At 40.7% G+C, this 14,597-nt stretch overlaps 1 protein-coding gene across 2 annotated transcripts in view; it reads left to right on the top strand.

Annotated features, from left to right (window-relative positions):
* Positions 1-14,597, top strand: part of vps50 (VPS50 subunit of EARP/GARPII complex) — a 119,430-nt gene that overhangs the window by 4,765 nt on the left and 100,068 nt on the right. For both annotated transcript variants that reach the window (XM_080863796.1, XM_080863797.1), the window contains exons 3-4: positions 9,276-9,398; positions 10,312-10,383. In XM_080863796.1, the coding sequence (XP_080719922.1) occupies positions 9,276-9,398; positions 10,312-10,383 (195 nt within the window). The remainder of the gene's footprint in view (positions 1-9,275; positions 9,399-10,311; positions 10,384-14,597) is intronic.

The following is a 14,597-nucleotide window of genomic DNA, read 5'->3' as shown; positions in this document are numbered from 1 at the left end:
ACACACACACACGAGAATTAAATGGCTCTAAGCCCTCAAGCTATTTTTCTTTAACAACTTTGATGTTTTTTATTCTTTTTTTTTAATCTCAGTGTTCCTAAGCTGCTTTGTGGCTTGTCAGTAAAAACAAGCCAACCTTCCACCCCTGTCCAATCCTTTCTGTTCAAAGCTGTTGTCTCTCTGTGAGTCACTGTTAAGAGGTTTCTTTGAAGGGGCTGTCAGGTTTTTTTTATCTCTATTAAGTGATTGCAATGATAACAAAGCCTAGAATAAAATTTGGTTTGGTTGTTTGGTTGCATTTATTTATTTCCCTGTTTTTTTCCAGAGAAATGAATAAATGCTGGTTATTAAAAAAGTTTGAAAGTCTCTGAGCCTTAATCACGCTCCTCGAATGTTGCTTTTTTTGTGATTAAGAAAAATCAAAGATTTGCTTGATGTGCGGATTTAGCTGTTTACTTTGTTTGCATCGTGTTGAAATTAATATTAGCAAAAGCTTTTTAACTAATTCACCATTTTCTCACCAATTTATGAATAATTTCCTAATCTCAAAGCACCTGATAATGAAAACAATCCTAATTACTCACAGTGTGTTATAGGTTTGGTCATACTGTGAAACATGTAGGCAGGTAATTTCAGTGTGATTTTGTGATACATTGAAGACAAAATTCAGTTATTTAAACCTATAAAGCTTGAATTATTTTATAATGGCCAGAAATTTTCATTTTTTAAAGCTTTATTGTTTAATGAACATTGTGATAAATGAAAAGAAAATCATATGTTTAATATTTGCAACATCTGATATGTTTGTGTAATTTATTGCTAAAACCTGCAGGTTTTTTCAGGGAAAAAATAAACCGCACCAGTGATGTTAAGGTCTCAAATCCTCATGTATCAAATATTAGACACTTGGTGTTGTAGGATGAGGTTTGCTTTTGAGAGACCAGCAATTTGTTTCCCCAGAAGCCTCGGTCGTGTTCGAGGTAAACAGCATTTCATTCATACAGTAACCATGTCCAACCAGCAGGGGTCACCCTCAACTTACCCACCGCTCATCTTTGCCAGATTTAAAGCTCTCTCCAGGCACACAAAGGAGCACACGTTCTCTCCTAAAATTATGGGATTATTGATTGGATAACTACTTCTATTTGCTAGTATTTATTTCCTGAAGACAAGGCTTTGGGATAAATCTGTGAGGAGGGCGTGTTTGATAATCTCTCATTAGTTCACGCAGGATGTCTTGAGGGAGAACAGCTTATTTTTATAGTTTCATTTTATGGCTTCAGGACCCAGTCGGGTTATGTAGATAAGATATTTTGTAATTATTTTTTCAAAAGCCAGGTCATGCACTCATACAGTGAAGACGCTGCATGGCATGAAAACAGAGTGCTTCTCGTGCTTTCGGCTGAAAGAGAGTGTTGAATGAAAGGTAGAATAATCACGTACTTCCATGCAGAAATTCAGCTGTCAGCGTTGCCTGGATTGTGCGATCGTGGCTGTGAAAGACAACATTGTTCTTAATGGCAGACGAATACACAGGCGCACAGTTAGTCTTGCGTGCATATACAGCACTGATTACAACGAGGGCGTTTTGATTCGTTCACGTAACGAATGATTCTATGGTGGAGATAATTGGCCCTTCTCTCAGTCTCTACTGTCTTCCATCCCATGTGTCTCTCAGGATTTTCACAAACCTCCTTTTGTTTATTCAATCTTTTTTGTTTTTATCAGCGCTGCTGTGTTTGTTGAGCAGTTATTTCTTTCTTTATTTTGTTGCCACAAGCATGATTTTCCACATTCAACCAGCGCTCCAGTCGAACATATCCCCCTTTGATTCTCGGATAAAGCTTGTAAAACGACCCGCACTTAGGATGCAAATAGATTTCTAATTTCCGCAACGAGATGAAGATTTCATTAATTTGTGGAAGTGGCTGGGCTGGGGGCCGGGGTGGGGGTTGAAGGGCTGTTTGTTTGTCTCTCATCCATCAAAGTGAAATTTGATCAAAGCCCCACAGCGGCTCACGGTTCGGGTTTCTCGTGTGGGCCGCGGGGGCGTTTGTTTTGCTTTGTGCCTGCACGGCGGCAGGCGAAGGGAATTATTTAACTCACGGCAGACCTTCAGTGAGTCATTCACTTAAAGATGTTTCAAGTTTTGCGCGTCACTGCAGGTGGGAGACTGAGGCAAAGAGAGGGAAGGAGAAAGACACTGACACAAGGTGAACTGCCTTCGAGTGGCTTCACGGGAGCCACTTCATTGTCTTCTGTTTAGCCCACTCCTCTGCCTTTTTTTTGTCTTCTTTCTGCCAGAACTTCTCCTAACAGTGAGTCATCCTCCTCATCCCTCCTCCCCTTTTCACTTTCTCTCATTTGAGCTGATTTCCCACCCACCTTTTTGATGGCGGAGCGTGATCTCCTAACTCTAGCCCTCCTTTTCAGTCTCACGCACTCAACCACACATCCCCCTTCTCTCCCCCAGGGGTAGGGTGGGGGGCTCCGGCTCGCTCCTTCACCTGATTTAAACACGGCACACTCGCCTCGAAATGGGCGCACTTGAGATTTGCACACTTGCACAGACACACGCATTAAACACATTTCAATGCTCGGTTTGAATCTTCACAGTTGCCTCGTGTGAGTGTATGAAGGGTTTCTCTGTGTGTGTAATTGAATTAGACGAAGCTATATTTTGCTGAAAATTACGCACAGCAGCATCGCCTCATATAAATGTCACTCAGCGAGACACGCTGTCATCCAGAGAAACATATTTAGTTATTTGGGTGGCACACTTCATCGCCTAGCTTCATGCTTCTTGCTGATAGGAGCTGGGAACATATTTGGGGTTAGGCAGGTGTGTAACAAGGTTTTCTTGATCAGTGTCTGCTATCTCGAGAAGGTGTACGTTTAACGAAGTATGCATATAAGGGTGTATATTGAATTTTATATTGCATTTGTCCCATACTTCCGTATCCATCCTCGTTATCCCCGAGCTGCTGGTCTATTTTTAGTGCCATTATGCTTTAATGTATCGATCCCACACAAACAAGAAGTTCGACTTAACATAAATGAAGGGCTTCCTCTCAGAATGTACTCACATTACAGAAGATGTGAGTCCTGTGCAATATCACTTAAATGTCAGATGAACCAAAATTGTATCATCTTACAGTAATTGCATTACACTGAGCAGTATGGTATTTGCTCTTTTCTAAAATGAAAATAAACCGTTTAGATTTACTACGTTAAAGCAGGAACTCTGGGCGATAAAAATAGGTTGACCTTTTATCTGTGAGACTGCTTTGTAGTGTTCCCCACAAACAGATTTTACTTTTATTCATCCATCTGAGAGAACCCCATCCTCAATGCCCTCATTTTAATTTGCGAAGATGACTCACTGCTAACCTGCTAGCCCTGGGCCTCGCTGTCTGACGTTTCCACACCAGCAGGCGAGGGTCAGATGAGCTCCACCTATTGCATCTGGTGATGGTGTAAATGGAGCAGGTGGAAACGTTGCTCAGATTTTGTTTTGCACATTTGCAGAACAAGGGCTGTCTTTGCTAATTGCACTTCAAGGTGATATAATTCAGACTCCATCCAGTCCACATTACTGGAAAGGACGTTGATTATTGCTCATAAAGTATAAATAATATTTACATATCAATTAAAAAATGGTGGAAATGCCTGGCTTCTCAAATAGAGAATTTCAGAAGAAGTTTGAGAGCCACCACCAACAGCCTGCTTCCTACAGGGAGTGCAGAATTATTAGGCAAGTTGTATTTTTGAGGAATAATTTTATTATTGAACAACAACCATGTTCTCAATGAACCCAAAAAACTCATTAATATCAAAGCTGAATGTTTTTGGAAGTAGTTTTTAGTTTGTTTTTAGTTTTAGCTATTTTAGGGGGATATCTGTGTGTGCAGGTGACTATTACTGTGCATAATTATTAGGCAACTTAACAAAAAACAAATATATACCCATTTCAATTATTTATTTTTACCAGTAAAACCAATATAACATCTCCACATTCACAAATATACATTTCTGACATTCAAAAACAAAACAAAAACAAATCAGCGACCAATATAGCCACCTTGCTTTGCAAGGACACTCAAAAGCCTGCCATCCATGGATTCTGTCAGTGTTTTGATCTGTTCACCATCAACATTGCGTGCAGCAGCAACCACAGCCTCCCAGACACTGTTCAGAGAGGTGTACTGTTTTCCCTCAAATCTCACATTTGATGATGGACCACAGGTTCTCAATGGGGTTCAGATCAGGTGAACAAGGTGGCCATGTCATTAGTTTTTCTTCTTTTATACCCTTTCTTGCCAGCCACGCTGTGGAGTACTTGGACGCGTGTGATGGAGCATTGTCCTGCATGAAAATCATGTTTTTCTTGAAGGATGCAGACTTCTTCCTGTACCACTGCTTGAAGAAGGTGTCTTCCAGAAACTGGCAGTAGGACTGGGAGTTGAGCTTGACTCCATCCTCAACCCGAAAAGGCCCCACAAGCTCATCTTTGATGATACCAGCCCAAACCAGTACTCCACCTCCACCTTGCTGGCGTCTGAGTCGGACTGGAGCTCTCTGCCCTTTACCAATCCAGCCACGGGCCCATCCATCTGGCCCATCAAGACTCACTCTCATTTCATCAGTCCATAAAACCTTAGAAAAACCAGTCTTGAGATATTTCTTGGCCCAGTCTTGACGTTTCAGCTTGTGTGTCTTGTTCAGTGGTGGTCATCTTTCAGCCTTTCTTACCTTGGCCATGTCTCTGAGTATTGCACACCTTGTGCTTTTGGGCACTCCAGTGATGTTGCAGCTCTGAAATATGGCCAAACTGGTGGCAAGTGGCATCTTGGCAGCTGCACGCTTGACTTTTCTCAGTTCATGGGCAGTTATTTTGCGCCTTGGTTTTTCCACACGCTTCTTGCGACCCTGTTGACTATTTTGAATGAAACGCTTGATTGTTCGATGATCACGCTTCAGAAGCTTTGCAATTTTGAGACTGCTGCATCCTTCTGCAAGATATCTGACTATTTTTGACTTTTCTGAGCCTGTCAAGTCCTTCTTTTGACCCATTTTGCCAAAGGAAAGGACGTTGCCTAATAATTATGCACACCTGATATAGGGTGTTGATGTCATTAGACCACACCCCTTCTCATTACAGAGATGCACATCACCTAATATGCTTAATTGGTAGTAGGCTTTCGAGCCTATACAGCTTGGAGTAAGACAACATGCATGAAGAGGATGATGTGGACAAAATACTCATTTGCCTAATAATTCTGCACTCCCTGTATGTCCACCTTTATTTGAGTTAACAGTCTTTCTCAGGTCGGGGGGGAAAGTAAATAGTTCCTACAAAGATTTTCTGCCATTCCTCTGAGCCAATTTTCTTTGTTTCATTTCCTGGAGGTTTTTGTTATTGTTCTTGTTCAGTTCTATTTAAAGTATCCCAAGGATCAGTTAGCTCTAACTCTGACTTATATTTCTGTGTTAAATCTACACTTATAAGTGCATCGCAAACCCAAACCCTTCTGAAACACAACACCTAACCTGACGTGCACCTCCCCAGAAGTCTTACACATTGCAGACGACACAGGTATAAATGGTGGCAACAGCATTATTCTTGTTCCAGCTTGTTGACCTATGACTGTATCCCCATCTACACCTCAAAGTTCAATAATTAAGTTTGCTGATGACACCTCCATTTAATTTCTAAAGGGTTGATCTGACTGAGTGGTTTAGGGACACATGATCTAGTCTTTAACACCTCCAATGCAACAGAAATGGTCATTGAATTCAGGAGGTCTAAGGTCAAGAACCGCAGCAATTTCCTAATGTTGTAAACCTGCTCAACATTTGGCAATAAACCCCTTTCTGATTCTGATTCTGATTCTGATTCTGAAGAAACAACATCTCCCACTCCACATACATTGTTGAAATAGTGGCGATTGCGTAGAAGTAACCGGGAGTCACCCTCTCTGTGCACTAACACCTCCCAGTTGAGATGAGTGGGCACAATAAGGGCTCTTCTTCCTCAGAAACAGGCCAAACTTTCACAGAAACCGTTGATGAACTTACACAGGAGTACAGAGGAACCATCAACACTGCTGCAGAAAGGAAGGATCTGCATCGAGGGGCGAAGGTGTCTGAGCGCTTTGTTTCTATAGAGCTCTGCACTCACACTACGCCACCAGGATGACGAACAAAGCAGACGGTATCATAAGCAAGGATAATAAACATCCCGGACATTCTTTGTTTGAACCGCTGCCATCCAGCAAACGGTTCACAGCAATAAAAACAAGAACTAACAGACGGTTTTTGGAGCGATGGCTTCCACCTATCTAATTTCTGGAAATAGGCTTCAGTACTAGACACACATGCAAACACACACAGTATAGCACTGAGGACATTTTCATTGGCTAACAACACTTTAAACGGACTAGACTGTGTTTAAACCTGCTGTTTTTCTCCTCTGTTGCTGAGTTTACCACTAACTTTATTTTTATCTAAACTTCCTTACATATTTTTATTTATGTATTGTTTTTTAAGTTAAGACGAATCCAAAGGGAATTCTGTAAATCATGTGTAGTAATGACAATAAAGATCATCCATTCACTGAAAATCAAGCTTCACCGTTCACAGTCCAAATTTATCTTGGACTGTTCTGATAAAAGAATGCGCTCTCACTGTTCGTCAGGCTTCTTTTCATGCAGCACTCATCCTGCAATTTTGTACGGAAGAGCGAGCAAGGTTTTGGACACCGTCCATAGAGGTTGACAAACTCTCTGAGCTGTCACGGAAACTCTGTTGATAAGGCTTGTAACAAGACCGAGGCACTTGTTTGTCTGCATTTGAAAGTAGCTCACTGTCTGTGGCGTTAATTTAGGATGAGCACGTCTCTGTGCTTCTAATTAGTGATATTATTGCTTGCCATATAAGTCATGATTTCCACTGATATCTGGTTGCTCATTTTGGAACTATGTTCCTGCATGCATGCTAATTGTAAATCACAGGTATATTCCATTTTTATTTAATTTAATATATTAAAAAAAAACCTTTCATATATTCTGTGTTTTAAGATGTAAAGTGAAATATTATATAAAAAAACAAAACCTTAATTTGATGATTTTAGCTTCTATCTCATGAAATTCTCAATTCTTATGGTCAGTCAAAATAGAGTCCCACTTCTATATAGTATGCTCATTGTCACTCATATTCGTTGGGGCTCCTTTACCATGAATTACTGTGTGAGTGCAGTGTAGCATGGCGGTGATCAGCTCGCGGCACCGCTGAGGTATCACTAAAGACCAGGTTTCTTTGATAGCGGCCTTCAGCTTGTCTGTATTTATTGGGCTGGGTGTTTCTCATCTTCGTCTTGACGGCGCCCCGTAAATTCTGTGTAGGGTTCAGGCCAGGTGAGATGGCTGATCAATTGAGCACAGAAATTACACGGTGAGCAAATTATTTGGTGGGAGTTTCTGCAGGAACAGGAAATCAGCCTTTATGCTTCATCCAGGCTCTTAGATCTTGATTTACAAATAAAATCAATTTGCTGTCATGTTTGGGACAGTTGTAGCCCTTTTCCTGGTGGTGGTTTGATGCACCAGCCACAGTCAACGTTTCAAAGCTCTCCTACTTTCTTGATTCAATGGTTGTTGTTTTATTTGTTTGTTCGTTTGTTTTTTTTATATAACAATTGCTACAAGGCTGCTGACATCTAAGATGCTTGTGCACCTTTTCCTATCACACAGAGAAGGGTGATAGGAGCCAACTTTCCATTAATATGCTTGCAACCAGCCAGCCTTTTCAGCAGTTACCTTCAGCGGGGATTGTCATCTGGACAATTGTCCAGTCAGCAGTGTTTACCATGAGTGTGGTTGTGTTGGGGAACCAGACTGGGAGCAGCGTGGCATTTATACTGGTCGAATAGTCACTTAAAGTCTAAATGAAATATTTTAATACTGGAGTTCTGTTTTTCATGAGCTATAAGCTAAAATCAGAACTTTAGGTGCTGTAAATGTAGAATTGATGAAAATGACTTTTTTAAAATTAAAATTATGGAAGAAATTAATTTAAATATTTTAGATACACTAGTACTTGTCAGATTTATTTCTGATAGCTGATAGCTTTTGAATCATTTGACTTGCATGCCCACTTCTGTTCTGTGGAGTGAAATATGAAGCCAGATCCAGAATAGGCTAATAAAAATTAAAAAAAATAATGTTTTTCCTGTTTAGTCTGATTAAATGCAGCTTGGACCTTTTTGATCAAAGTCCCTTGAAAGGCTTGCAGTTGGTTCAGATGTTTCCTATGATTACTGCAGTTTTTATCCTAAACACATGCTTTTTTGTGTTAAATAAGCTCAGCGTTTATTATTATTTTCTGCTTATTTTTTGCTTGAAACATAAAAAAGTGTCATCCTCCAAAAAATGGGTATTACACTTATTATTCTCATTATAGACTTCAGTGGAACCCGAATTCGGTTTAATTTAAATGTTTGTGATTTGATATTCTGATGTAACTGCTGGATAGATTGCCTTAAAATTTCATACGGATATTAATGAATACTCAAATGAAACGGTAAACTTTTTTTTAAATTTGTGGTAACTTTTCATCCCAGCACTTTGGTACTGACATCTGCCTGCATCTCAGCTCATTAAGGCAGTCAGGAGTGGGCTTTGAAACCCTTCATCTAAAAGACTCAACGCAGCAATAAGCCTCAGCGGATGCACCGCATGTTAATCAATAAGGCTCTGATGTTTCTCAGAAGGGAATCTCTGCTCTCTTCTTTTAGTCATTTGTGTCTTTTTGTCTTTCCTCTCATCGCTGCCTCCCTCCCATGACAGCCAACCAATGAAACAAGCTGCAATCTTTTCCTAAAGTCTATGATTAACATTTTTCTCTTTTCATCCCCCCCGCCCCTTGTCAACGCCCTTCCTTTACCTCTCCTTGTCCCTTGTTCTCTGCCTCATTTAAGTTTAAGGACAAATTCTTCACCCTTTAGCTTTGTCCTTAAACTCCTCTGGAACTCTTGCTCCTCTAATCCTATCTCTCCCTCTTTTACTGATCTTTCCCCCGGCAGCCTGCTGATATATCCTGTTTGTTCTCTTTTTCCTTTTTTTTTCTTCCTGTGACTATATCTTGTTTATTGTTTTGTGGGTTTTAATGTAATAGCGTGTACCTTTTCTTTCTAGTACTTTATACCAAGGACATCTTCTAACTCTGTCTCTCTTTGTTTGTCGCTTTCTCTCCCCGCCTGTCTCGCCGTGTTGCAGGAGGAGCTGCGGGAGCTGAGGGAGCAGCCCATTGACCCCCAGGCGGAGCAGGAAATCATCGACAGCATCGAGGAGGTCTACTTCTCAAATGACTCCTTCGACATGGTGCAGCATGAACTGGAGGTCAGATACTCTGTATGATTTCCAGCTCTTGTGCTATTGACTGAATGAGCTCCACTCACCGGTTAAGCGATAACAAGCGAGACTCGCTTGCAAGTTCCCACGCCCCCTTTCATGAAATCATTTCATTAAATCCACCACGTTTCAGTAAGTTTGATAACAGAAGTATTGCATTTCTAATGTGAAGAAGTATTGTTTATTGTGCTCTGAACCCCGTCTGGCTGGCAAAAATAAAGCTTTTTCACCTGAGCTGCTGTTTCTTACATTTCTGCTGAGCCGCATGCATACAATTGACGTCTGGATTGATGGATTGCATCTGCTCAACAGAAGAAGGGTGTGAAATCTCATTAGATTTATCTTGGTATTTCTACACCATCTGAAATGAGACTCTCAGTCAAGGGGAAAGTAATTACCTATCATCCTTTGGGCCATGGATTTGTAATATCTTCTTTCAGTAGCAGAGTTTGTTTGCTGTTTACCTTCACTAATCAGAGTTATGATCTGGGGAAGTATATTTTAGTAGATTATTTTTGTTTGTTTTTCTTTTCTTTGAATGAAGTAAAAGCTACACCTACCTTCAGCTTAGGCTCTTTGAAATACCTCCTGAGGTAGCTTTAAAAATTAAGATGCTCAACAGTGAGGATTAGCTCTTGCAAGATGAATGAAATCCCCGCTTTGGCCCTTAGCACCTGAAATTTGATAGTGTCATAGTTCTGCTTTGAATATATTTTTCTGTCTGGCACACTGAGCGAGGACTCGTACTGTGTTAAAAGCCAGACGTGGTGGGAAGCAGCATGCGCTGGTATCCAAGTAAGCACAAGCAAAAAGACTGGATGCTAACAGCAGTCTAAAGAGGAGGTTTTGTAAGCAAACACTAAGGTTGCATGTTTGAATTTCTGTGTGTGTGTGATTATAGAAACTCCCGCCCGAGTTGAACCTGCAGGAGTTGGAGGAATACAGAGACAAACTTAAAAGGCAACAGGCAGCAGTAAGTATCTCTTTCCCTCTCTCTGTCTTTCATACAAACTCAAACCCGAAGGCACACAAACACAGTATGGTGTCAGACCATGTCAGTGTACGTTATGATCATTTCTGCCTCGTGCTTGTGAACATTTCTAATCTACAGATTGTTCTCTGTAACTTTTTCAAATCATCTTTTGTTTTTCATTTTATTGTTTTATTTGACATGGAAACCCCTAACTGTTTTTGTAGTTCTGCTGAAGGTGTAGCACGTGATTTTTAAAAAAGAAAAAAAGTCCTTCCTGGAGCCATTTGTAAGTTAGTTGTCCAACTAATTGTTTTGCGCGCGCGCGCCTGTGTGTGTGTTAGGGCCTGTGTTAGTTGTGTAGTAATCAAAGTGAAAGTTAGAAACAGCAGAAGGTCTCGTGCTTTTATTTCTCACACTGTGCAGCTCTGCTCTCTGTCATTCTCTGGAGCCATAGCTGCTCGCTCATCCAGTGAATATAGCAGGTAGAAAGAGGGCACTGTTTCTGTGCCAGGAGAGCACATTGTGAAGCAGTAGGGTACTGTAGATTGTCTTTATTTTCCAGGCCTTTTTTGAAAAAAGAAAGCAAAAATGGCTAAAGATAAAAAGTAGCTAGGTAACGGCAGTGAAGTGAACTCAAGCACGATGATCACTGTTCAGTTGAGGAATGTCAGACAAACAAATTGCCATGGTGTTTGAGTCTGCGTAAAAAATCGAATTGAATTTATATACAGATATAAAAACTTGAAACTAAATAGTTAACCAATACCCGAATGCCCAAATGGTCATAAATAGATAGTGACTGAATGTAATGAATTTGGGAATCTCCCTTTCAGTCTGTTTTTTAGTTGGGTTTTACCGTCTTTTGTCTTCAGTGCTGCCTTAATTATTAAAGGCACAGATTAAATATGATGCTGGAGACAGTCCTCAGAGATGTCGGTGCATATTAACCTGATAGCATCAGACAGTTGCTGCAGAATTGTTGGCTGCACATCCATGATGTCTTCCACCACATCCCAAAAATGCTCTGTTGGATTGCGATCTAGTGACTGTGGAGATCATTTGAGTACTGTGAACTCACCGTTATGTTCTAGAAACCAGTTTGAAGTGATGTGAGTTTTGTGACATGGTGTGTTATCCTGCTGCAAGCAGCCATCAGAAGATGGGCGCACTGTGGTTGTAAAAGGATGCACATGGCCAGCAACCATACTCAGGCAGGCTGTGGCATTTAAACAACGCTTAGTGCGATTGGTACCGAGGGGCCGAAAGTGTGCCAAGAAATGATCCCTCACACCATTACACCACCAGTAGCCTGAGCTGTTAACACAAGCAGGATGGATCCACGTTTTCATGTTGTTTACACCAAATTCTGACCCTATGATCGAGACTCATCAAACCAAGCAACATTTTTTTCAGTCTGTGTGAATTTTAGCTTCAGTTTCCGGCTCTTATCTGACAGGAGTGGTACCCGGTGTCGTCCTTTGCTGCTGTAGCCCACCATCTTTAAGCTTGGATGTTGTTGTTACCATGCGCTGACTTAAGTGTTGGAGAAAGTAGTTCACGATGCATTTTCTGCTAGTTTCTTTCTTTAAAAGTGTCAGTATGACACCTACACTACATAAAAAGCATGACAATAAAAGTTTGTTGGATGTCAAAAACCTCAGTTGACCCTGTCTCAAGGTCCAATTTATTAAGTTTTTACTGGAAAATAGAAGCAATAAAATTCGTTAAAGCCGACCTTGCTGGTTCACACTGTCGAAACACATTTTAAAATAATGATGTACTTGAAAAGAGAGTTTTCATTTATATAAAAGTGTTGAGTTTCTTCATTTGCCCCATTAAGTCATGGCAGGTTTTCCCGCACTGCTGTAATTTGCAGTTTGAGACCCATAGTCAGCACTGTGACGCTGAGAGTTTGTGCAGCTCTAGAGGAACGTAAACAGCCCAGAACACTTTTTACTTTTGTTTTTTGATGAGATGTTTTAAACTGCAAAGAAGGAATGAAACAAAAACACAAAAAAAACCAACAAATGCTCGATGCTGACGACGCTCAGTAAAAACTGAGTGAAGGTCAATCATTTTGTGCCATGACGTCAGTGCCTGCGTTTTCATCCTCAGCAAACTCATTTCCATAGCGGCTGCTCTGTTGAGGTTATTCAGGTACTCGCAGTTTCAGACGGGAGAGATGGCCTGTCAACAAATTGTATTTATAGCATCATGTGGCAGAGCAAGAAGCACTTTTTCCCTCTGCTTCTTCCATCCCCACAGTCCAGTGCAGATATTACCCTCCTACCTTCCACCCTGACAGGCTTCTGTACTTTTGCCCACTGCTTTGTCTCCATTGCTCCTTCAACTCTACTGCTATCCTTTTTTTTCACATCGATTTCCTCTATGACTCTTATCCCTCTTTTTCATGCATGCTGCGCTTCCCTCTTCTGACAGTAGCCCACAGAGCTGCCTGTTTAGTTAAGAGGATGCTTTAGACTTTCTGCCCCGTGGCATGGTGAGACCTGTACGTTTCTACAGTCTGAGTACACAAAAGCACCCTCACACATCCTCTCTCAGTCTCTCACGCTTTCTGTCTCTCGCACTTTCGCTCTCTCTCCCTGCCTCCCTGGCTCGCTGGCTGTCAGCCTGCAAGCACGTCGTGGGAATGGCCACAGTAATTGGTCCAGTGTACTGTCAGGCAGAAAATCCCCAGCTAAGTTTCTCAGCAAGCTCATCAAATGCAAATGTAAAATCCTGTGCCTACGAAAAGCCTTGACCTGTTTATCTGACTCAGTGGCCTGAGTATATTCAACATATCATTTAACCTTGTTTATTTTTAACTAGTTTAAAATCTCAGTTATGACTTTATTTAAGAGACAAGATAAAAGTATAAGAAAAACAGTTTACAGTTATCAGGATTTGCAAAATGCAATGAATCTATGTGAAAATGAATCGCTCAAAAGCTACTTAGAGTCAGTTTTTCTATTAAGGATATAAGACTGAGACGGTGGGTTATAGAGGTGTACAACATCTACTTTTAACAGAGTCTTAAAGAAAGGTTTTGTGCAGAAAAGTCTTAATTTCTCAGACAGACAAGCACCTCATCCTAAATGTGAGGCATGGGGGAGGAAGCATCGTGGTTTGGAGCTGCTTTGGCTCCTCAGAGGAAATCAAAAATGATTTCATATATTTTCAGAGGAGAATGTCAGGGCAGCAGACCTGAACCTTTAGAGAGGTTACGCTACCTGACAAAACAGAAATATAACAATGATGACAATGAAGTCATATTAATGAATGATGATTTTAACCCAACTGATATCCCCAACATACCAGGGATCTGTAAACTGTTCTGTAGAGAGGATTGACCCTGACATCTCCTCCGTCGTTGTGCCAGTCTCATTAACTTCTGATGGAGGTTGTTGCTCCTAATAGAGGTTCTATAAGTTATTAAATTCAAAAGTTCTGTTTCTAACAAATACCCTATTAATCATTTTGATAGGAAAAAAAGTAAAAGTCATTGTGGATTTAATACCTTTGCAGATATATGTATCCTTTACTATTCCTTTTAAGAATTAAGACAAATTCCTACACGGAAAATAGATAGATGGAAATCTCTTCCTACCTTACATGAATAATGATTATCTGTACTTTTTGGCTTTTTCTTTTTAATGTAATGTTAAAGCCATAAAAAGTGCACCTGTCAGTTCTAGTCTTGCTAAAGTTGTAGGAGGTTATTTGGCATTTTAAAACATGGAGCCAGTGCAATATTCGTCCATCTTGTTGGGTTAAAGAAACGAAACACTTTTTCAGTGGTAAATTAAGGTTGTTGGAGTATCGGGGTGTGTGTGTGATTGATTTCATGTTTTGATTTGGTTCAGTGTGGCGAGTTCAAAGACTTGTTTGGCAGTAAAATCGATGTTACCTTATGCAAATTAGATGCAAGCTTTGAAACATGCTGCCGGAGCACAGCTTAAAGGATTGTGTCATTTTCCACACTTTGGAAGAATTTCTGAGACAATGTACAGCAGAAGTTGCAAAGTTGTTCTGTGAAGTCATGCATATGCATGAACTTTGTGTTGTGGGTCTCTGCAGCCAATTTTGTTAAGACTATTTCTAAAGGTGGGCAGTGTGTGTGTGTGTGTGCACTCTCTGACTCTCCTAGTCACACGTGCACACGTCCATGCTCATGCAATCATCAGCATGTGAAATAGGGCATTGCACTTTGAAGG

The sequence above is a fragment of the Rhamphochromis sp. 'chilingali' genome, assembly GCF_963969265.1.
Source record: "Rhamphochromis sp. 'chilingali' genome assembly, chromosome: 17".
NCBI lineage: Eukaryota > Metazoa > Chordata > Actinopteri > Cichliformes > Cichlidae > Rhamphochromis > Rhamphochromis sp. 'chilingali'.
This window is presented reverse-complemented; position numbering and strand designations above follow the sequence as displayed.